Source organism: Rattus norvegicus, chromosome 4, assembly GCF_036323735.1.
Source record: "Rattus norvegicus strain BN/NHsdMcwi chromosome 4, GRCr8, whole genome shotgun sequence".
In the NCBI taxonomy this organism is placed as follows: Eukaryota; Metazoa; Chordata; class Mammalia; order Rodentia; family Muridae; genus Rattus; species Rattus norvegicus.
This window is the reverse complement of record NC_086022.1, coordinates 58042342-58067208: the sequence shown is the minus strand read 5'-3', so window position 1 is coordinate 58067208 and position 24867 is coordinate 58042342. Positions and strand designations below refer to the sequence as shown.

The 24867-nt window shown below is 44.6% G+C and overlaps 1 protein-coding gene and 1 long non-coding RNA gene across 4 annotated transcripts in view; one reads left to right on the top strand and one right to left on the bottom strand.

Annotated features, from left to right (window-relative positions):
• The window catches only part of Snd1 (staphylococcal nuclease and tudor domain containing 1), a 399238-nt gene extending 392718 nt beyond the window's left edge, over positions 1-6520 (bottom strand). Inside the window, exon 1 of one of the 2 annotated variants that reach the window (NM_022694.2) lies at positions 6245-6520. In NM_022694.2, coding sequence (NP_073185.2) covers positions 6245-6319 — 75 coding nt within the window. In that variant the 5' untranslated portion in view covers positions 6320-6520. The remainder of the gene's footprint in view (positions 1-6244) is intronic. The other variant, XM_039108324.2, reaches the window with a different exon arrangement.
• A 226-nt stretch (positions 6521-6746) lies between these two features.
• LOC134486564 (uncharacterized) lies at positions 6747-20678 on the top strand. 2 transcript variants are annotated; one of them, XR_010065767.1, is made up of 3 exons: positions 6747-7148; positions 7991-8130; positions 19090-20678. It is a non-coding gene; the product is annotated as an uncharacterized LOC134486564 (long non-coding RNA). The 2 variants fall into 2 exon arrangements; XR_010065766.1 differs by lacking the exon at positions 19090-20678 and having other exon boundaries at positions 7991-8958.
• Positions 20679-24867: the final 4189 nt, after the last annotated feature.

Below are 24867 nucleotides of genomic sequence, written 5' to 3'. Positions count from 1 at the left end.
TGTGGAGAGACAATGAGTCACTCAACACATCTTTCAGAAGAAAAACCAAAACAAATGCACACAGGCCAAAGCCTTGGTCTCCTGGATCCCAGGCCAATGAGCTCTCCTCTCTCTTCCCCGACACACACACACACACACACACACACACACACACACACACACACACACACACACTTTTTAAATGGCCCCTGAAAACGAAAGCAAAACTTTCATTGCGTTTCCTACAAGTTGCCTAACTTCCTAAGTTAAAACATAAAAGCCAACTGAAGCTACTGTTCATTTTTGAATCATTAAAGCTAAGTGAGAAAAACACAACATTAACTTATCATATTAAGGCTCACTGAAAGTAAGTGAAATCCCACAACTCTCCATCTGCATCCAACGCTCACAGACTGTGATTCAGCATCAGTTTCTGCTGTAAAAACAAAAAGCATATGTCAATCTCCCAAGAGAGGAAGTAGCAACAGAAAGTGGGTATGTACCCATCTCCAGCAATACTGAAAAGCCTCATCCACTCAGTAAGGCCTGAGTAAGACACTGCAGCCCACAGGGTCCAGCCTGCCAGTCCAGCCTTCAGCAGGCTGAGGAAGAAGAGTCACAAGTTTGAGGTCAACCTGGGTTAAGCCACGACTTGTTTCCAAGAAAAAAAATAAATCGCCTTGCTAGCTACCCTGTGCTAAGAAGTGAGTGTACACCAGAACACAGAACCCCCTCCTATATAACCTTTAAAAAGACAATTTTCTCTTGAATGTTCAAGTGGAAACTAAAATAGCCTCATTCCCCACATATGACACTTCACAGAAGCTAGCATATCAACTTCACTGAGTCATTTGCCCAGTTATCACAAGCATTGGTCACTGGCCTCCAAAACCGAACCCAGCAAGCCTAATGAGCCCAGCTGTGCTCCAGCCAGCTCCCCTCTCCCCTCCCCTCACCACCACCACCACCACCACCACCACCACCACCACCACCACCACCACCACCACCACCACCAGTTTGAGTGAGGCATGCCACTGTGCTCTTTGCTAACACTAACAGCTAAGGCTTACTAGGTTAAAGAGTACTGAAAGCAACCCATAGCAACATTCAACACTGTGACAAACACTAGAAAACAGCAGTGACAGACACTACTAACTCTTACAGAACCTGCTTAGAATACATACACTGACAATTACAGACACTGTTTAACTCTTGAGTCTGCCTGGGCTTTTATTTCCATCCATAAACCCATCAGGGAAAGACTTGGAAATACAGGACTAACTCATTAAGATGTCAGAAAAGCCTGACTCTTGGTCCTAGAAGAAACAAACATAGATATTATCCCCCGGCCTCTCATTCCATCCATTTATTCAGTAGCCTATCAAGTTACTATCTCACCAGGGTACCAAAGCATAGACTACCTCTACTGCCTGCTCCTTTTATCATCCTTAAACACACGTTATGCAGTAACTCAGGTTAAATCCACACCATCTGTGTGGATACTGAACTTAGAGACACTGAAGAGCTACTATAAAAACACTGGAGAACAATGATCAACGGGAACCCCACGGGCTCTGCACTTGTCATTCCCTCTACTGGAAACACTTCCCTCCGGTTGGCTCTTTGATGTCCACATCTCAGGGCAAACGCCAACTGAGAGAACTCTTTCCTAAATACACTATTTAAGGGAATCAACCCTCTTGTGCTCCCAACCTCCCTGCTCTGGTCCACTGTGTGAATTCACTCTCCTCTATTACTATGCCTACTTATCTGCTTCTTTACTGACTCCTCCATGAGCCACAGGGTAGGAACCCAAGGACCAGACAAAGCCTGACGAGCACTAGATGCGCAGTTAGTAGTAGTTTAACAGAAAAAGAAATATCACAAAGACGGCACAGGGGCACATGCCCACATTCCCAGCCCTCAGGAGGGTAAAGGCAGAAGGACTGTCCCAAGTTTGAGGCCAGCTTGGTCACCATAGTACTTCACAGTGAGATCTGTCTCAAATAAAAAAAAAAGGAGATATGATTATTTCTTACTCTACTTATTTAGTTACATGGCAGCACTACTTGTCAGCATAACTGGACCCAGATGGATGCTTTGTTTTCGCTGAAAGATTTCAGAAAGTGTCCAAGACACAAGAACAACTTCGTGTTCCTTTACTGATCTTGACTGAGAGTTGCCATGCCTAACTTCTCTCCAGGGAAGTCTTACTCTACTTCTGCCCATGGCCCCTCTAAGAGATTGTTCTACAGCTACCTTATACTTTCAAACGGTAAACCAGGGCATTTTAAAAAGCTTAGGCATGCTCTGTTTGTCCCTCCATAAAATAAGAGCAGACAGAAAGAAGAAAGTCAAAAGCTGCTATGAAGCACAGGCCTGTAATCCCAGCACTAGGGAGGTGGAGGCAGTAGGACTGGTGGTAGTCTGAGGTGACAGAAGTTGGAAGACCACCTGGGACACACGAGACTCTTGTCTTTAAAAAAAAGAAGATAAAACAGGCAAGCCAACATCAACAGCCTACTCTGTCCCCACTCAAATCTCAACAGAAACATCCTCTTAGCTCAGACGGTTAAAATATACCTAAGAATAATAAACTGAATTATAGGAAGGATCTCCTACAGGATATACGTCAAAGACATTTCTAGAAAGCTATCTGGGAGAGAATTTACCCTTTACCACAAACTAACAGCCTGAGTCCTAAGGATACAGAAAGCTATGGTCACTCACTGTACCTTTTTCGTAGTCGACACTGGGAAGCAGAGTTGATGTATAAACCCATGGAGACTGACAAAAGGTCCTTTCTCTTTAAGAGGGGGGAGTGTGGGACCATTCAACCCTTAGCCTCCCACACCACAAGCAGAATAAGGTAAGCCGTGCCCATGTCTGCTGCTGACAAGAGGCAGAGAAGACCAAGGAGCATGCATGCCTCATCTACAGTTGGGAAAGCCAAACTGACATGTGAGCCTGCCTCAGGAGAGACCCCAAAACACCAAACTTCATAAAGAAGTGGAAAGCCAGAGAAGGTGCTGTCCCCAACACATAAGGAAACCTGTGAGGAAAGCCAGAGAGAATAGCTTTTCCTCAGCAGCCACCAAATGGGGCGATGGAACGTAAGTTACCTATGTAACAACAGTAGACAACACTCTGCCACAGCTAAAGGAAGGTCCAAGTCAAAGAAACCCAGAGTTGAGAGTGTCAGGGTTTCAAGAGTAAGATCTGACTTGACAGAGACAGTTAATTATCCAAGCTGTATTTTAACCATGTGCATCTTTGTTAACCTTATCCTGACTCAAAACACAGAAATCTGTGTTCATTTTTCCCTCAACCTGACTTTTCTTGTTAGTAACAAGACTGCTCTAAAATGCTTGTGTCAACTTACTGCCCACTTCCTCCTTAAGGATACTCCAGAATAAACTGTCTCCTCCCCGATCCAGACAGCACATACAGCCACTGGCACAAGTCATTTTTTTTTAAATGCTAGTTTAAAAGAGTCTTTTAAACTTAGTTCTCAGAGACCAGAAGAAACAGACTCTCTATAGTCCCACAACACTTCTTTTGCCAGAGAGAGAAAAGGAGAGTCAGAGGGGGAGAGAGAACTATTCCTTCTCACTGCAAAGCCTCTACCTTTAACCATTTCTGACCCTCAGATCAGCCCAGTCCACAGGAAGATGAATGCTGCCACTCAAAAGCCAGCCTTTTCTCATTCAGTTCCAATTTCTGCACCCTTCCAAATGGCAAATGAAAGCAGCACCTCTGTTTTCTAACTTAGCAACCTGCCTCTTGCTCTCTTCCCTGCAAAAGAGCTCCACCCTCCTGTGCACACTTCTTACAAAGCAGTTCCTAGTACCACTGGAAATGATTACCCTCCAGAAAAATACAACTTTGCTTGGTGGAAGAGCGTCAGAGAGCAATTTGTCATTGGTCAATTCTTCACTCCAGACAAGGCTCCTAAGCCTGGCACAAATCTGCTGCTGGTAACTCACCCACCCAGTCCCTGCAGTGTGGTCAGGTCATGTGGCAGTCCATGCCTGGTACAGACTGCTCAAATCACTGACTCTTAAAGACCATACAACAAAACACCCCTATGCACGCAGCAACCATAAGCACCAAATGAAGTCATACGACCACGACAGCAGCAACCAACAAGTCATGGACAGCATCTAATCTTTTCGCAACTCAATTACAGTCAGCTTCCCTTGTAATTTGTGGTCATGCATCACTGGCCCCACCCTTTATGCTAGAAAGTAATACCCTGGAGTCCTTCAGTCAGAGGCCTCACAGCAGGTTTACACTGGTGTGTGTGGTGGCAGGCAGCCCTGGGTTCAAGTTTCAGCTGTACCTCTTCTTACCAATAGAAAGGTACCTGTCTGGGTAAGTTAAGCCTATCTGAACCTCAGCTTAGACATCTGCTTTCTAGATGATATAAGTAAGATAATATGGAGAGAGAACCCAGCTGAAGATGCAACAGTGACTGCTCATAGACAGTGACTGCTGATAATACAGTGTCCACAGGGTATGTCATCTGTGAAAAGGAAGTCACTTCAGACAACCCAGATACCCTGGAGGCTTCCTACAACTTCCTTCTCACAAAAGGGAGGCCTTTAAGAAAAAGTAAAGCCTTAGCAAGAAAACTAAAAAATGCTACTGCAGGCCACTAACACCACACAAGACAGCTAAGTGACACGTTTGTTCCTATAATGAAGAGAAGACCGGTACCAATGAAAGGGTAATGAAAGAGGAAGCAGTTCAGGAAAATCCTTTCAAGAGTCAAAATTTCAGAGAGAAAATATGGACCTTGGAAATTCCCTACTTATTGAATCTAATGAATTCTGACTGTCCAGATATAAATAGAAAGGCAAAAGGACAACATTGAACATCCCAAGAATCTCACACACAAGCTGCATGTTCAAGAGTTGCATATGTGTGCGCACGTATGTGGGTGCATGTTAGGGAACATGTGCCTGAGTACCCATGCAGGGGACCAAAGATATTGGAGCACAGGAGAACATCAATGTCTTCCTCTATTGCTCTCCACCCACTCGAGAAAGGTCACTCTCAATGCACATAAAGCTTGATATTTTAGCTACAAAAGCCCAGGGTCCACCAGTCTATGCCACTGGCAACACAGAGGTTATAGGCAATGGAACAGGCATATCCAGCTTTAATTCGGGTACTGAAGACTTGAAACTAGGTCCTCATGACTGAACAGCAAGCACCTTTATCCAGTGAGCCATGTCCCTGGTTCCCCCTGCAGAATATTTTAATCCTGTGAAAGACAAACGGGACAGCAAAAACAAAAATGTTTTAAAAACTGGCTCTTTGGAGAAAACTATCTTCCACTCTGGAGAGAAAAGTCGGAGTTATGATATGAAAACAATCTAAAAGATCACAGCCATCTCAATCAGAAAAATCTGTTAACAAATAAATGTCAGATCTCAAAATGTGGGAGGATAAAAAGGAGAAACAATATAAAAAATAGAACAATTTATGCTACAAAGTGGGGGGTGATGGAATTCAAAATCAGAATGAAGAACGCAGAATGAAGTGAGCAGGATCTATATTAAGAGCCCTACACAGGGAATCAGAACACCTGGGCTCTTCTTATTGGCTCCAATCCAAACCGCCATGTGCCCTTAAGGCAAGTTACTTACCCTCTTTAAAACAGGCTCCTTGTCCTTATGAAGCGAGGAAATGCTACTTAGTATAAGATCCCTGCCAGGCTAAATTTTTAAGTTAAATGCACCCAAAACTCAGGAGCTTCCAGGCCTAGAAACGAGACACGAAGAGGGGGAAAGAGTTGAGAAAACTTTAAGTAACTGAGAGTCAGTGGAAAGAGAAGCTTCGTGACAGGCAAGCACTCCTGGGGCTCCAGGAAAAGATGTCAGGATCTAGAAAAACTGCGAACTGATCGACAAATCAAAATGTCAAAATGGACAGAAAGAGGGGGATGGGAGTAACTGTCCGTGAACTATCTCCGTTAATCAATCGGTAATAGACCTGCTTCTGCTAAACAGCCAGGGGCTCCGAAAGCCGCGACCACGAAAATCACTGTGACCGAATCATGGACAGGTTTGCCCGGGAGGCAAAAGTCAAGGGAAGTTCGTTCGGGTTCTGCCTGGTGAAGATTCGGAGAGTAGGTGGAGAGTAAGGGGCAGAGGAAACGCGAGCTGAGACCATGCAGGTTGACGGAAGGTAAAGAAGTCAATGCCTGACTCCCGCTCCAAGACAGCAGAGGGGTCCGGGTCCAGGGCCCCGCTCTCACCATCTTGACGATGCCCCGTTGCACGGTGGGGACCGCGGGTCCCCCGGAGGAGCCGCTGCTCTGCGCGGAGGCCATGTGTGGAGCTGGAAAGACAGAGAGTGGGGCGGCCGGCCGGACTGGAAGTGTCAGAGAGGGTGCCGGTGCTGGTGAGAGGTTGCAGCGACAAGGAGAAGGCGGACGACAGGCTACCGTCGGTGGACTGGATAGAAGCGCCAGGCGCACACTATAACAGCAGCGGGACTGGAAGCAAAAGAGGAGACGCGATCTCGGCCGCCGCCACACGTTCTACTCGCCGCGCAAGCGTGCCAGAGCGCCACCTCCCTCTGGCCAATTAGCGTCCAGAACCTGCTAGAACTCAAGCCAATAGGCACTCTGTTTATGAAGCTCCGCCCCTTGGTCCCAAAACGGGTGCGGAGCTCCAGGAAGCGCTGAAAGAGCTGATTTGCGGTGACGGGCAAATTTTGAGGCGGGACTTCCGGGGAAGTCTGAGCCGGTGGTGTCGGGAGGTGTAGTGGGAAAGAAAGGACACGTCAGCATCTGGCCGTGGGGCGCGGGGAGCCATGGGAGCCCTGAAGGCGGGGCCGGCCTCGCCCTCCTGCCTGGTTCCGCCCCTGCCCCGCCCCTCAAGCGGCAAAGCGCCCACGTGTACCCGGAGGTTCCGGAGCTGTACACCGGAACTGGACAACAAGGGCTTGGGTCCTGGAACTAAGGAAGCCGTCCTGAAGGAATCTCACTGCTCTCGGAGTTCCGACGTTTCACTTCAGCAGAACAGAAGAAACTTTTGAAAATCGCAGCCACTGGATAATCTCCTGGTGTTAGTCTTGCCCAGGAATGTGGCCGCGAATCTTCCTGCGGTCTGGAGTATCACAGGTCTTGTGAGTTCCACTAATGTTTGTTGATGGAGGTAATAAGCATATCTCTTAGATAACGCGCGTCCTGCTCACTGAGAATAGCCTCATTTTTTCCGCTACTTCCCCTGCTGTTCCAGCTGTGGTTAGGAAAAGCCTTGGGATATGCCATCCCAAGGCTGGGCGGGAGACGACCCCTTACCTCACTCCTAGGAAAGCCATATTCAATTGGATGTTTAGGGAGAATTTATGTCCTTGGAGTGCCCCTTTTTAGAGCATAGGTTCTAGTATGCATTACTTAATAATGAAACCTGGCCCTATGCTAAAGACACCACTTCCACTATAGCTTAAGTTTGAGTAGTCACCCATGTCTCAAATCAGGGTCAAGTTTTGGGGTTGGCATCTTCCTATATCTCCAAAGGCAAGTCCATACCATGAATTCACCCTATTCAAAAAGAAAGTGGGTCTTTATGGATACATTCGAATATATATAAATTCTGGTTTGCCCAGTACCCTGAAATCTCAGCTCCAGGACCTTGTCTTTAATGAATTTGACCTTTGCAACAATTTAACCACACTCTCCAGGATATTTGAAGCAGTTGACATTGTAATTCCAAACATCTCATTTTCTGATCATAATTACTGTCCTTTTCCCCTACTCAGCCAGTTCTCTTTTGTCTTGTACTAATTTTCTATTTCTACACAACCATTGATCCTACTAGTCAATCCTAACAACCAAATCATGTGGAGCATGAACATGCACAGAATATACTACCTGTTAAATACTTTTTCCCTGCAGAATATAATTTAGTCCTCAGGACAAGTCTACAAAGTTCATACAATCTGTTTCTTCAAAGGCGGGCATTGATGTATTATTTTTCATCTGTTTATTTTTAAGTGAACAAGAAGCTCAGAATGGTCCAAGAGGTAAAGTTATTTGCATGCAAGACTGTTGACCCGAGTTCAATCCCTGGGACCTACATGGTGGAAGGAGAAAACCAACTCCTGCAAGTCGTCTTCTGACTGCTTATGCAAACGGTGACGTGATGCTTGCATACACACACAGATATACATTATATATAACATATATATTAAAAATGTAATTTTTAAAAAAATCAGGTGAGCATTGCTAAGTCAGTATCTTAAAGGATAGAGTCAGGATATGAGTTCGACTATCTACCATACATAGTCCTATCTTAGATTATCTACCTACTTCTCCAGCACACAAACCTACCTCATCTTCTGCCTGCATTAGAATCCATAACCTAGATAAAGATGTTTAATTCTCTAGCAAGCTTCCCATGGGGGTGGGGATGGAGGACACGGCTGTGTATGAGCCTTCTGTTTCCCTTTTCAGTCCTCCATACCATTACTCCGCTGTTCTTTTTTTTTTTTTTTTTTTTTTTTTTTTTTGGTTCTTTTTTTCGGAGCTGGGGACTGAACCCAGGGCCTTGCGCTTCCTAGGCAAGCGCTCTACCGCTGAGCTAAATCCCCAACCCCTACTCCGCTGTTCTTAACATAATGCACTTTCCAGTCATGCCAGTCTCTCAACTTCAGAACAGAGTTCAGCTCCTTCCATAGCATACCTGGACTACTTTCCAGTTACTTACTCTCCTCATTGTGGTTTTAGCGTCTATTTACGTCTGGGGAAAGTCTAGAACTTTCTGTAGTGATGAAATGCCCTCTTCATGCCCTGCCCAGCATGGGAAGCGCCAGCCTGCTGTAACTAATGAGAACTTGCAGTACTGCACGTGCAACTGAGGAAATGACTTTTTAATGTTATTTAAGTGTTATCAATCTAACACACATGGTTGGAAACTATTGTATCACACACTATCAAAATAGGTGATTAAAATTTAAACTTGCTGTCTGTTGCTAGAATCTTTTATTTTATTTTTACTCTTTTTAACTTTTTATTGATTCTCCGTGAATTTCATATCATGCACTCCAGGGCCCCTCATCTCTCTGTCCCTGTCATATCTACCCTTTGCTTTGGAAACCCTCCCCCAAATAAACAGGCAAACAAACAACAAAGTATAGAAAACATTTCGTGGAAGCTATACTGTACTGCCCAGTCAAGGTTCTGGGCCTGCTCTCCCAAGTGCTGTACCCTCCTGCCCTCACACCCTCAGGGCTGGCTCACCCTTACCTTCCATCATCAGGGCCAACCCCACTGGGTTGGCCAGACAAGGTGTAAGAGTGCTGCAGCAGGCAAGGGACAAGGCCAGTTTGCCTGATCTCACGAGCCCAGGGTCAGCTTTCCCAAGAGTTAAGGAGCTAAGGGGTATGGGGCATCACCTCTACATCCATGCCACAGCAACAAGTGGCAGGGCCAGCTCTTCCTCTAGTCCTTAGGGCTGGCTTGCCCTCACCCCCTCAACCAGGGCCAGCACTACTGTACTGCTACCTTTTATGTAAGTTTTTAAAGTGTTCATATATGCCTCATGCACCCCAAACTTGATTAAAGTGCATAATGATATAAATCGCCCTTTCCTTTTCCCTAAATTGATTTGTGAGATAAGGTCTCCTCAAGTATCCCAAGGTAGCCTCAAACTCTCAACTTTCCTGCCTTAGCCTCCAGGGACCTTGGATTCCAGCCATGTAGCAGCATTCTCAGCATGCGTGCATGTGGACGCGTGTGTATGATATATATATCACACACACACACACACACACACACACACACACACACACACACACACACATATATATATATATATATATATATATCATCCCCCTAAAATTTTACTTTGTAACATTAGAAGTAGAACTCATGCCGTTTTAAAGAAAGAAGAAAAGAAAAGGAAAACTAGGCATGATGGTTCTTGCTTTTCTAGTCCCTGCATTGAAGAGGCTACAGGAAGAGGACTGCATGAGAGGCCAGCCTGGATTTCATAGTGAGTTTCCAGTCAGTCTAAGGTACAGAGTAAGATCTTGTCTCAAGGAAACTAAGGGAGAATTTGTTTTTGATAATTTTTTTTGTTTTGGGGGGGTTTTGTTTGTTTTTTAAGAAGAAAAAGAGGAAAGGAGAGAAGAGAATCTTGGAGCACAAACCTATAAATCCCAACACTTGGGAGGCAGAAAGAGGATTATACCTGTTCAAGGCCAACTTGGGCAAATGCTAGGTTAGACAGGGTTGCGTAGCAAGATACTGTCTCAAAACTCCAAATAAAGAAAAAAGACAATTTGTCCTAGACTTTGGAGGATAAATACTTTGCAAACTTTATAGTGCAAACTTCATATATTTGGGTAATGGTTACAAAACTTGTAATTGATCGACCTTGAAACTAGTTGTACTGCTATTTAGTGGCAAGGTCAATTTTTATTTCATTCTCCTGAACGGCATTCAGTCCTTTGAGCTTGTCAGTTGTTTGTACAAATTACATATTGTTTACTCCTGCTCTAGCTATTGGCTTTTGAGCACTGTGGAGTTTTACCACTGTAGAAATCTGCCGTACTTATTTCTAAGGACCAAAACATGAGCGAATCTCCAGACAACGGTAGAAGCATAGTGTTCTGGTTCACTAACAAAAGATGGCCAAGCAAGGATGGCACCTGAGCGTTTCTTTCTATTCCCAGAACCTGAAGTCAATGGCTAGCACTCAGCTACAAAGGTCTCACCGAAGAATAGCAAGCTGTTCAACTCTGAGATAAGCATACCTTTTCTCTCACAGATCAAGGAGTTGGAAATACCTGTTTAAAGGCTCAGTCTTGTCAGTAAAACGTGCAGTTCTCTTGGCTTTTCTTTATAGTTGTAGAATAGCTGCTTCGGCTCCAAGCACTGGAACTAAAAGAGGAGGCAAGATGAAGGAAAGATCAGTTCCAAAAATAGCTGCCCTTTAAAAACAAAGCGTTTGTTTTCTCAGAAGTACCCTTTACAAGGCCTCAGCTCACTGCAGAAGCAACAAAGGCGTCATTTTGATTGGCAAGGGAGAAGAAATCAAGAAAGGGTACTAAAGTGGCATCAACACTGTTAGTCTGGTTCTGTTCTGCCTTCGTAGAACTCTGGCCTATTCCCTATCTCACACATTCTTCAAGGCAGAAAGTTTGCGTGTTAACCTTGCTGTCTCTGGACAGGACGCTAAGGCAGACTCCCTCAACGGCCTTCAAGGAAGACACAGAGCAGGGATCTATTGCCTTGGGTTGTTCACCGTGGCTCCTGCAGTTCTAGCTACACTGTATAAGTCAATCAAACACACTCAGCTTTCTACTCCAGTGTGTTCACCCAATTCCTCCTGCTTCCTTATCTATCACTCATTTCATACAGCTTTCCTCCAACCAGAAATGAATTCTCCCTCTTCTGTATCCCCAGACCCTTTAAAAATATGTGCTCCATATCCTTCCAGTACTGTAGTTATTTGTATAGTGGTTAAACATGCCTATAAATTTTATTATAATAAGCTCCTATGAGTCAGGTACACAATGTCCCATTTGCCTGGCATTTCTTTATTAAAGAAAGCATACCAGAACAAGGTATGGTGACGCATTCCTGTAATCTCAACACTTAGCTAAGGAAAGAGGGATGGACAGTGAATTTGAGGACAGCCCCAGCTACATAGTGAGTTCCAGACTAGTGTAGGCAGTACAAACTTTGTCTAAAGAAAACACCCAAAAGGGGTCTGGGAGTATAGCTCAGTTGGTTCAGTGCCTACTCAAGGTGAACAAAGCCCTAAGTTTGATCTCTAGCACTGCATAAAATTGGTTGTGGTCACATACTTCTGTAGTCCTAGCAGTCAGGATATTGAGTTCGGAGCCAGCCTGGCTGGGCTGCATTGAAGTTGTTTTCCATTGATTGGTTCGTGTCTGCACAGGAGTTAGAGATCGTCTTATTTCTCTTTTCCCTTCCACCAGTGTTGGGGATATTTAGAGTGGGAGCTGAGATTACAGTGAGGACTATTATCATTGAACAGTTTGTGATTTATTTATGTCCTCTATGTGTGAGTGTTTTCTCCGCATGTATGTAGGTATGCTACATGTGTGCCTAGCGCCTACAGAGGCCAGAAGAGGATACTGGGTGCTCTGGAACTGGATGTTTGTAAGCTGTCATGTGGGTACTGGGAACTGAGCCTAGGTTCTCTGCAAGAGCAACAAGTACTGTTCATCAACAAGCCATCTCTCCAACCCCTCATTGAATAAATTTTGACATGGAATAATTCACTGAGACATGGATTTTACTTATCTCCTGCTTACAGTAGTCTGTGTCTCCATTTCTTCCTAAACTCAAGAAACCATGTGTATCTTAATTTCAAATAGGACAGGCTAGCTGTTAAAACAAAAGAACCAGTACAGGTCACTTACTACTTAGTGACTATGGTGGTTTGAATAGGTATCCTCCCCACCCCCAGACTCCTGTGTTTGAATACTTGGCCCATAGGGAGTGGCACTATTAAGAAGTGTGGCCTTGTTGTAGTGTGGCCTTGTTGTAGATGTGGCCTTGGATTAAGTGCGTCACTGTGCAGTCTTTGAGATCTCAGATGCTCAAGCTAGGCCTAGGGTCACTTTCACTTCTGTTGCCCTTAGATCAAGATATAGAAAACTCTCAGCTCCTTCTCCAGCACCATGTCCGTGTACATACCGCCATGTTTCCCACAATGACAGTAGTGAACTAAACCTCTGAACTATAAGCAAGCACCAGATTAAATGTTGTCCTTTATAGGAGTTGCTGTGGTCATGGTGTCTCTTCACTACAACAGAAACACTAAATAAATGTATGCGCGCGCGCACGTGTGTGTGTGTGTGCGTGTGTGCGCGCGCGCGCGCGCGCACGCACGCGTATTTCTCTTTTATTTAATAGCCCAAGTCAATGGCTTTCCATATTATCCAATCTCCCACCTATTAGTAGACATTCTACCAAAAAAACTATTCTGAGCATATTCTGGGGGGTTACTCAAGTTCATCTTAATATAGGATCACATTGGAAAGAGTCCATGGAAGTGAACTTACAAAGTTAGCGCTGTGAAGATTTCACACACAGCCAAGTTTTCGAAGACATTTCCAGGCTTCTCCATCCCAACCATAGAAGAAACAGCATCCACTACGGAACGACAGTTCAGAGCATATACTCTATCCTGAAGAATCCAGCCATTACCATTCTAATCTTTGGGCTTCAGAATATTGGCCACAACTTGTAAATTGGTAAAGAGTGGAATTTCTGGCTATTTCTCCTTCCATGCAAAATAATCAATTAGGTGCACTGACCCAAGCTCTGAAAACTGAATGGATAGATTTGTAGTCATCACTGTCCTACAGGAATTCCCAGAGAAGGGAGTGGGCAACTGTAGCCACTGGTAAGCCAGGCCTGAATCCTCTCTTCCTCTCTCACTCACAGGTGCAGCTAGGAAAGGTAAGTGTAGGGATTTGAAACATTGAGCCTTTTCACACAGTTTGCCTTCGAGGCCTATTATGGCACAATCATATATGTGTGTGTGTGCACTTCTATTAAATAAAACAATGCCACTATAGATACTAACTTTGTTGTCTGGTTGGTGAGATAGTTTCCAGGACATGATGGGCAGCTCAGGAGAAATGATCATCTAGTGGGTCCAGGTTAAGCATTTAGTCCTCCATATTAAGACTCAGTTACAAGTCTTATTGGCAAACTAATGATAGTTCATTATTTCAGAGGCTTTGTTGTAGTACTATAATAACCTGGTCTATGACTCACCTATATGACCCTCTAAGATTCACTTGACAGCAGTACTATCTGCCACAGAGGGGTCAACCACTAGTGTGTCTGCTGAATTATGTGGCCAAGGGACAAAAACATTTGCAGGTCAGCTTGGACCAGTTGCACAACCTTGTCTTGCTCTGGACTCCATGCAAAACTAGTCACTTTCAGGACACATACATAGCATTCGGTGTAGAAGTTTGAATCCTGATTCTCAACATTTTCTTTTCCTACTTCGTGAAATTCAGAGCAGTCATCTATGGCATGCTTGTTGCTGGGACAAATATGTTTGGTGTTATCCATGTATGTGCATGTTCATGGAGAGCTGGGACTCTTCAGGAATATCTGGAGTCCCCAGTGCTGACACTGTGTCTATCTGTGCGGTCACATCACAACATAGATTATCTGTGTAATTGATTCTCATGGACATTGTTGCTAGTAGGTTTATAGTAATGGGATTAGAGATCCAATTTTGGAAACCACAGAACTAATTTTTTAAAATTGTTATTGTTGGGTGGTGGTAGTACACACTTTTAATCCCAACAGGATTAAAGGGAGGCAGAGGCAATTGGATCTCTTATGAGTTCGAGGTTAGCCTGGTCTACAGAATGAGTTCCAAGACAGCTAGGGCTACACAGAGAAACTCTGTCTTTACTCCACATTGCAAACCGTTCTTATGGTTTGTTCTTCCTGGCCCTGGGGAATGATTCTGTCAGTGAACCACTTACCATGCAAGCTGTTCTGATCCCTAGAACCCACGTAAAAATCCAGGCATGGGTGGCACACACTTGTAGTCCCAGCTTGGTGAGATGGGAGGGGAAGTTCCAGATCCCTGGAGCTTGGTGGCTGTCTAGCCTAGCCCACTCGGTAAAGTTTCCAGGCTTGTCTCAAACAGAAGGTAAGAGACACCTGAGGAACAGCACCCCAGGATGTTCTCTGACCTCCATGCCCATATGCACACATGCATGTGCACATACACATGAATGCACACATGTACATATACACTATACAAAAGTAAATAAATGCTTCGTTCCTCTAAAACCTATCTTGTATCATACATATACTATTCATATTTCTTCAGGGAAACAAACTAAAGGCTTATCTCTAAACCTGTCTCTGTTGATTTAAGGACTAACTTTTTAAAAAAGAATTTGTGTGTGTGTGTGTGTGTGTGTGTGTGTGTGTGTGTGTGTTGTAAAAATGTATGTAAGTGCCTGAAAAGGCCAGAAGAGGGTGTCAGGCCTCTGGAGCCCACTGTGATGGAACCAAAATCAAGTCTTCTAGAAGAGCAGGAAGTACTGTTAGTCATGGAGTCATCTCTCCAGCCCCAGAAATAACTCCTATAATTAAAAGGTTAGCAAGCCCCAAAGCCACAGAGCAAGCTGGAGAGCCAAAGATGACACTGTTAAGCCTGGAACCCAATGTGGTGTGCACACTGGAAAAACACTCTATAATTTGGCTGCATCCCCAGCCTGATTATTAAAAATTTCATGTGGTTTGACCTAGTAAGGTTACTTTATTGCTTACATAACAGGCGAAGGAAAAGAGATCTTCTGAAACACATACTTTGAGACGAAAGACATTGATGTGGTCACATTGTATGTTCTCAATCTTCTGGATAAAGTAGAAATAGAATCAGAAGACAGCATGCGTCTCTATGGAAGAGTGGCCCTGGGGCCCTTTCCAGGCAAGATAGTGACCCGAAATGATCAAAGGCTGAACCTCTGTGTTGGCATGATCCCCACCAGGAAAGCAATATCAGCCATCTGAGCTAAGGGACCAGAATGCAAAGATTAGCCAAAGGAAGATATCAGTAGTGGAAGGATAAGCAGCAGCAAAATGAGACCCCTGCTTTGAAGAAGAAAGCAGATAGGATGTTCAGAGTGGGCCAGCCCTCCAGTAAAAGACCGGAGTCCAGGAGGACACGTCAGAGCTCCAGGCAAAGGGCACGGGTGGAGCTGAGACACAGCCAGAGTTCAGAGGGCAGCTTAAGAGGTGCATGGTCCACTCAGCGTGCCTTTCGGGTGCCTCTTGCTGGATCTTTTCCAGATTAATTCCGCCAGAAGGTACATCTTTGAGCCAGGTTCCATCCTAACACTAAAGAGACAAAACCCAGAAAACTCTCCCTAAGACTGTTCTTTGTAACAAATTCCAATAAGACATGGGAAACAGCAAGGCAATTCTCAATACACAACACCCGGTTGTTCAGCAAGGGGTGGTTAGTAGAGTGGCTCTCTTAAGAGAGCCTCAGGGTTACAGGATGTTGCTTCATTCCGAAATTGAAACAAGCTACTAAACAGCTGGAGGCTTATATGATGTTTATGCATTTGAAAATGAGACTCCCACCATAGGACCGTAAGCTTTTTCTTTGCCTGGAGCTTTGCCCCTGAAGCAGAGAACAAAGATAGACAAAATCTATACGGTCTGAGACCCAGGGTAGCATCACTGTACTGAGTGGTTCTCAACCTGTGGGTCTTAACCCCACAGGGGCACATATCGGTTATCCTGGGTATCAGGCCTTTACATTATGACTCAACAGAAGCAAACTTACAGTTATGAAGTAGCAACAAAAGAATTTGGGTTTGGGGTCACCATGACATGAGGAACTGTATTAAAGGGGTGCAGCGTCAGGGAGGTTGAGAACCACCCACCATGCTAGGTAAACTTTAAATTTGAAGTCTGCGAGAAGTACTGGCAGCCAAAACAGAAATAAAAATGATAATATGAGGTGGTAAATTTTTTGTTGATTCCGAGCCAAGCGCTTTCCTTGATACTGAATTTTAAAGGCATTTATTACATATAAATTATATATAAAAATCCCAATACAACAGTCAATATTTTAAAGTTTTTTAAAAGAGATGGAGAAATATTACTGTTCTTATAAAAAGTCCATACAAAAACCTAGAAAAATACTTTTTGATTGTAAGTTAGTAAAAATTACATGGTAGGAAAAGAATAATCATAACATAACATATATGTATACATATATGTAAACAGTACCTATTATATATGTGTAAACAACAAGAAAAACCTTTGCTTTCAAAAGTAGGAGCAGGGGCTGAGGAAATAGTTCAGTGCTTACTATTCAAGGAGAAGACTTGAGCTGGAATCCCCAAGAACCCATGCAAAGAGCCAGGCCCAGCTGTGCATGTAATTACTGGGTAGAGACAGCCAGATCCTTTCTGGCTAGCCAGGATAGCCAAAAATCAGTGGGTACGTTTCTGGTTCAATAAGAAACTCTCTCCTTGGGGTTGGGGATTTAGCTCAGTGGTAGAGCACTTGCCTAGCAAGCGCAAGGCCCTGGGTTCGGTCCCCAGCTCCGAAAAAAAGAAAAAAAAAAAAAAAAAAAGAAACTCTCTCCTTAAAGAACTAGACTGAGAGCAATTAAAGGAAAACTACAGACATCTTCCTCTGGCCTCTGAATGGCCTGCATACCCATATGCACACTACACACACACACACACACACACACACACACACACACACACACACACAAACCATGCACACACAAATAAACAATATCAAAACATTTAATTCTTACTTTACAAATACCTACATCTGAAACACATCAAAAAGGGAAAACAAGACTTTCAAAAATCATGCAAGTGGACCAAGAAAAGAAGATAATATGTAGGCATTCATCAATACTATCTTTATGAATGAAGTTATACAGAGAAACCCTGAAATTGGATTCCCCAAACTTGGCATGATTCTGGCCCTCCACTTAATGGGCGGAACGGAAAGAATTCAAAACAAATGTGGCCTAAGGATTGAGCGTACTAGAGTGTGGCTGTCAGGAATGTTTGTGAAACTTAGTCCTTGTGAAACTTGAAAGTCATTTAACATCTTTAAGTCTCAGTTTGCTCGTCTATAAAATGGGCTGCTGTGGAACTGGATAAGACAATGAATGATTTAGGATACCTAAGATTTAGCTCTTAATCAGTCTAGAGATGATGACAATCTGGAGGACTTAAACCTACTGAAAGTCTAAAAGACAAGAAACAATAAAGAATATGGCATTTATTTAAATAAAATGAAATACCAAGTAGTCATTAAAACTACACACATACAAACTACGTAAAATGCTATATTAAGCATCTATCATTCATATAAGCCAATATGAAACATGTCCTTTTACATTTATGCAAGTTTTGCACATTGAGTGCAAAGATTTAGTAATATGTGTGGAAATCAAAAATAACTCAACAACAACAACAAATAACCCAACAGAAGTTTTAGAGACGGAAATGGAATTTAACATTGTGTTCTCTTGATGAATAATGTCTCTAGGGTTCATAATGATTGTTTTTCTAATAAACCTAGTATCTAGGCCTGGTGGCATAGGTCTCTAAATCCCAGCTACTCAGGAGGCTGAGGGAAGAGGATGGAAAACTCAGGGCCTTCCGGCACAACATAGTTAGATCCTGTCTCAACATAAGAAGTAAAAGAGGAGGAGGAGGAGGAGGGGGAGGAGGAGGAGGAGGAGGAAGAGGAGGAGGGGGAGGAGGAGGAGGAGGAGGAGGAAGAGGAGGGGGAGGAGGAAGAGGCAGAGGGGGAGGAGGGGGAGGAGGAAGAGGAGGGGGAGGAGGAAGAGGAGGAGGAGGAAGAGGAGGGGGAGGAGGAAGAGGCAGAGGGGGAGGAGGGGGAGGAGGAAGAGGCAGAGGGGGAGGAGGGGGAGGAGGGGGAGGAGGAGGAGGAGGAGGAAGAGGAGGGGGAGGAGGAAGAGGAGGGGGAGGAGGAAGAGGCAGAGGGGGAGGAGGGGGAGGAGGAGGAGGAGGGGGAGGAGGAGGAGGAAGAGGAGGGGGAGGAGGAAGAGGCAGAGGGGGAGGAGGGGGAGGAGGAGGAGGAGGGGGAGGAGGAGGAGGAGGGGGAGGAGGAGGAGGAGGAGAGGAGGAGGAGGAGGAAGAGGCAGAGGGGGAGGAGGGGGAGGAGGGGGAAGAGGAGGAGGAGGAGGAGGGGGGGAGGAGGAAGAGGAGGGGGAGGAGGAGGAGGAGGAGGAAGAGGCAGAGGGGGAGGAGGAAGAGGAGGAGGAGAAAGATGTAGTTGAGATCCTGGGTTCAATCCCCAGCCCAACAACCAAACAAAACAGACAAACAAACCGGTTCTCCTTACTAAGAGATGAATTTCTTAACCTTCTTCATTGTGAAATATAAGAACAGTATCCAAAGCAAAGCCCATTCAATGATTTTATAACAGAAGGTTGAAATCCGCCACCCAAGTTGAGAAATGAATGTCCAGCACCTCCTTGTTATCCTTCCTAAATGTGAAGATTTAAAAAAGAAAAGTATTCTGTCTAGAGTTTAACAATATGTATCCCTTCTTTTGTTTAGCACGTGAATAGATTCGACCACATTGTTTCCCATGGCCTCTTTTGTCATCTTCATTGGACGCATATACCAGGATGCTTGTATCCATTCTACTATCTAAAACCATTTGACTTTTGAAAGCTCGTGTTGTCCAAAGGTGACCACAGCAGTGGCTCTCAAACACTTTTCCAAAAAAGCAAAAACAAAAGCAACCTTTACATTTGTTCTCTTAAAAAGTGGGATCCTGTTTCTTTCTTTCATTTTGGCGCCTGTGGGGGTCTGCTGGGAACAGAATCTTAAAACAAGCAAGTATGTCTGGAAGGCTGAGGAGAAAGGCCATTTTTGCTGGCTACAAGTGAGGTCTCCAGAACCCCAGAGAGCACACAGCTCTTCCTCAGATAGAAGGTATCTATGCAAGAGATGAAACTGAGTTCTACTTAGGCAAGACAAGTGTGTATGTGTATAAAGCAAAAAAGAATACAGTGACTCCTGGAGGCAAACCAAACCAAACCAGAGTGATCTGGGGAAAGGTAACTCGGGCCCACGGGCCCTCGGGCCCACGGAAACATTGGCATGGTTCTTGCCAAATTCCAAAGCAACCTTCCTGCAAAGGCCACTGGACAGAGTCCGTGTGATGCTGTACCCGTCCCAGATTTAAACTACTGGGGAATAAATAAATAGAAATGGATTTGTTTTTTGTTTGTTTGTTTGTTAAGTGGGGTCTGTATGGGTCTCTGCTCTCCCCCAACCAATAGAGTACCGCAAGAGTACCATTTCTTTTTGTTTGTGTATTTATTGACTCGTTTTTGGAGAAAGGGGCTGTAGTCTATAGCTTAAGCTGACCTCAGACTCCCGACCCTCCTGCTTCACCCTCTTGGACTCCTGCCACCACACCCAGCTAGCAGATGTGGTTTCCAACACTAGATTATTTTAAATGCCGGATACTCCCACAGCTTGAGTGCTTGCACTTGGAACCCACCCCACCCCCTTTTTCCTTTAAACTAAAAATGTCTCTTCCACTGTTGCTTTCCTTAAAGACTTCACATCCGATTAAAACTTCCTAGGGTCAGGGAACTTGAGAAAGAGAGAAGCAGCTGGAACTTAGTGGAAGCACAATAAAAAGTTGTGCTTGATTATGAGATGAAAGTGATAAACTTTCCTCCAACAAAGTACCCCAGAAGTGTTTCAGTACCCACAGAGGTCGCCCATCCTCCTTCCTGCCCGAGGCTCCTAGACAGCACATACCTCAGTTCCCCTCAGGATCAGGCAGTGCTGAGCAGGCAGCAGGCTGGGTCTGTAAGCCCTGCCTTTGTCACCCCTTCAGGCCAATACAATTCAACAGGCGCTCTGAGAAGAGAGCAGATTGCTTCTCGCTGGTGACAGTATGATTGATAGTTATAGTGCCATGACATTCTAGCCTCCAGATCAGAATTCGCCTAGGAGTAATAAATAGGAGCGAGTCCCTTGTGGCCATAAAACAACTGCTTGGAGAAGCAACAAAAGTCCCTTTCCTATGTGAGTGTTTTCTTTGGCCTTGCTTTGTCAAGTACCATATCAGTGTGCTGTGTAACCCATATGTTCATAATGTTTAGTAGCTAAACAGCCTCCCAGGACTCGGGAAATGCCTTGAAGAGCAAAGTGCTGGCTGCAGACGAGTGAGGAGCCAGAGTTAGGTCTCCAGCACCCACATAAAAGTGGGAATGGGAGCTCACGCCTGTAACCCCAGCACTGAAATCAGGGAAGCAGAGCCAGGGTCTCCTGGGCCAGCCGGGCTAACCTAAACAGGGAGCTCCGAATTCAAGGGGAGATCCTATCTAAAACGACAAGTCAGAGGAACAATTCAGAAAGAGATCCCAGCATTTCTCTCTGGCCTCCACAGTCACCAGCTTGGGGAAGCGCCACTCCTGCCACCTCCAACCCCTGTACACACACCTCCTGCCGCCTTCGCTTGGTGCCTAAGTCAATTATACAAACTACCTCCAATTTTTCAGTATTTAAAGTAGGGGTAGAGACAGTACTATATGTTTTATATATTTTATAATATATTGTGAAATTGTTATGGTGATCCCATGACAGAAACCTTTCCATTCTAAGGCAAATGAAGCATAGATTTAGGGAAATTCTAACCCATTCTATTTGTCAGGCCCTGCTGTCCATTAATAGACTCATAAGGCATTGTTTCGAGGAGGCTAGCTCACCCCACACAGAAGCTTATGTCATTGTTACAGATCTCTCCATTTTATGAGATTTCCTACGTATGTATGTGGATTGTCACCGCAGAGGCCCATGCTCTACTCGGCCTTGCTCCTGCTGCCAGATGAGGCTGCTTCCCTTTTCCCCATCACTGGGAAAAAGCATGAGGCTGGGTGATACTGAGAGTAGCTTCTGCAAGCTCTGGTGGCCATCCTGTCTCTCCTACAGAAACTTGCATTTAACACTTTGTGTACTTTTTTCCCTTTTTATTCAACTTCACTGTTAATTATCTCTGTTAAGAAATGTTATTCCTGTAACTCGATAATCAGATGAGCTCTCTTAGAACTCCCTTCTGAGGTTAAGACAGAGCTGCCAGTGTTCGCAACAGCGTCAAATGCTCTGGGAATAATTAAGAATAATATTTGTGCTGAAGAGGTGGCTCAGCCATTAAGAGCACTGGCTGCTCTTCCAGAGGATCTGGGTTTTGTGTCTAGCACCCACATAGTTACTCACAACTGTCCAGAATTACAGTTCCAGGAGATCTGACACCCTCTCTGCCTTTCACAGGCACCACATATGCAATGGTGTACACACATGCATGCAACCACAATACCAATACACTTAAAATAACTTTAATTTAAAAAAAAAGAGATAACCGTCTTAATAATCCTTGCTTGTCTCAATTCCATCTTCATTTTCAAGACTTTCTTTCCCCTTTGGTGGCGAGGGATTTTTTTTTTCCAGCTGCTTGGTAACCAAACATTATCTTTTGGCTTCCCAGCTCGGGCCTGTTAGCTGGGTACCCAGGCAGGACCCCATTACTCCAGCCCATGGCTCTTGTTCCACACTGTCTCGTGCATTCTGGAAGAGAGCAGGTAACATGAGGACTGTGACGGTCAGATAGACACTGGCCAGCTTCTGGTCTACTCCTTGCCCTGGCTCTTAGAACTGTCGGGAAAGACAAGATGAACCTAGGGTGAGCTCTACATAACCATCAAAGACAGAATGATCCTAATTGGTTAACAGTGAGGTGGACCACAAACAAAGGACTCTGTAGTGAGGGTGGAGGCAGATGATGTGTTGGTGGAAGCCAAGGGGCATATTGCCTTGCGGTGTGCTCGCTCACATCCCTGTCCAGGCAGAAGCACAGGCTTCACTTTAGGGGCCAGGCTGGACAATACAGAACAGAAGGCTTGGAAAGGCCTGGCTGTCCCTCTGTAGGCCTCAGTGGTAAGGGGTGGCCATAGAAAAGGTGCTGATCAAGATCATGGAATCATTCCTGCTATAAGTTGTGTCTTTCCCAAAAGCACAGGCTGAACTTTTCAACCCAAGGTACCAGATTGGGTTGATAAGACTGTATAACATGACTGTATTTGGAGACTATTTATTGTAGACATAGTTAGTTAAATGAAGTCATACCAGCAGTAGGTCTCTGCTCCAGTGTGACCGGTATCCTTATGTAAAGGATGGGTGTGGAGAATGCATATGTGCAGGAAGAACATCACGTGAGGATTCAGAGATGCAGTTGCCAGGGTCAACAAACTCCCAGAATCAAGAAGACCGGCCTGGACCAGCCCCTCCTCTGGTGTCTTCAGAGGAATTAGAGCCTTTCAGACATCTCGAGCTCAGACCTCTGGCCTCCGGAACTCTGACAAATAAATTCATACTGTTTAAGCTACTTGGTTTTTTTTTTTTTTTAATCCTTTGTTATGGCAGCATTGGCATTTCTTATCATTAAAAGGAAAAGTTGGACTAGAGTTCACTTTAATTATCACTGAGCAGATGTCCCACATAGAGGCTGCAAAAATAAGTGTCAGGCCAGAGCCTAAATCTCAGTATTTTTAGGGACTGTGCTCCCCTCCACTCACTTGGTATTAGTGCCTCCCCTCTCGGTGAGACAAACACATGCATCCATATAAGGCAAGCTGACAGAGGTTTCCCACATCTCTCTCTCATCTCCCTCCCACACCTTCCTCCTACTTTATTCATTCCTCTTTAGTCTCCTATTGTTAAAACTTCCAAGAATATTTTCAAGTTATAATTATTATGTGTATGGTGTGTGTGCTCACACACAAGCACTTGCATATATACATGCTATGGCACGTATGTGGGGGCCAAAGGTTCTCTCTCTCTCTCTCTCTCTCTCTCTCTCTCTCTCTCTCTCTCTGGCTCTCTCTCTCATCTTCACACGGTTCCCACTGATGAGACTCAGATCAGCCAGCTAGCTCAGCAAATGCTCTATGTGTTCAAACCATCTCACGGGCCCACCCTATTGTTTTTTAATTTCGCTAATGCAGTTTTGACAGCATGACGGCTTTGCAAGAGCTGAACAGGGATGGCACCCCCACCCCTGCCTTTTCAAGACTTGAACTTAAAGATCTCCCAAAAGATAAGGGTGGATCGGGAGAGATCATAGACGCTGGGCATCTTAACTGCTTTGTCCGTGTCTCTTTTACCTTTTTAACGAGGAGATCCAAGTTCAGGGAAACTTCTCTCCGGTTCAGAAAACCTTTCGGGGAGAGCTGCCCACCACCATTGTCTAGTAGAAATGCTTAGTATTTCTGTGAACTGAGTGATGAATTCCTCTTGCCCGTCTCCTCCCTTGAACTAGAGATATGTGAACCATGACCTCTCCGGGCTTCTCCTTCCTTCACAGACTGACATTGGCAGGCTTGGTTTCCTTTGTCATCTCCCTGGAGTGGCATCGTCATTGTCCTCGTTGCCCAAGGCTCATACACTGATACACCCCTCTGCCTCCAAAGCTCACCGAGAAAAGAGCCTTCGTTGTTTATTGAGATTGGGTAATGAAGAGGAGGGAAGTAGAAATGGGTAAGAACTTCAGTCTGAAAACTATCACGGTCAACTGAGGTGTTGGGGAAGAGCAGGGATCTGGATTTGATTCGCAATAAACATCAGTACTTCCATTTATGTGTTGGACCTAAACTTGACAAGTTCTCAGAGACCAAAACTAGAGTAGATGCTACTAACAGTTGAAAGAGGTGACAATTACTGCTTAAAGGACACAAGCTTTCCTTTGGGGTAATAAAAATGTTGTAGCAATGAAGAGTGACGGTGCTCCTCTAGCACTGTGACTCACTTATAGCCCGAAAAAGACTAAACTGGTTGATTTGATGTGATTGCAATAATTAAAAAGAAAAGAAGATTCCAGAGTAGAATCCACATTCTTTACTACTCATCCAACATAATTACACACACACACTCTCTCTCTGGGTTAGTCAGATTAGCTTCTTGGGGCAATTATAACTAGATAATTTAATTCATCTTTTCAGTGCTTGTTATGAGATACATTCCTGTTTTCTCAAGAGATAAATCTATTCTCAGGCTCAGCTTCCTCTAACAAGGCTTGTAAGGCAAAGGAGGCTAAACTGTTAGAGTCCATAGTGTCTCTTCAACTCCTTCCCTAGAGAAAGTCAGACTGGTGGCAAGGGATAATGGAGTCTTTGGGGAAAACAGATGTCTCAGAGCTCTGTTTGCTGTTATGTCTCTCATGCAACTCCTTTGTCACCTCCATTTGGGTGTCATCTGCCTTTCTTGACATTACTGTTGCTGTCAGGGGTGGGGATGGGGGACGGGGTGCAAAGGAAGGGA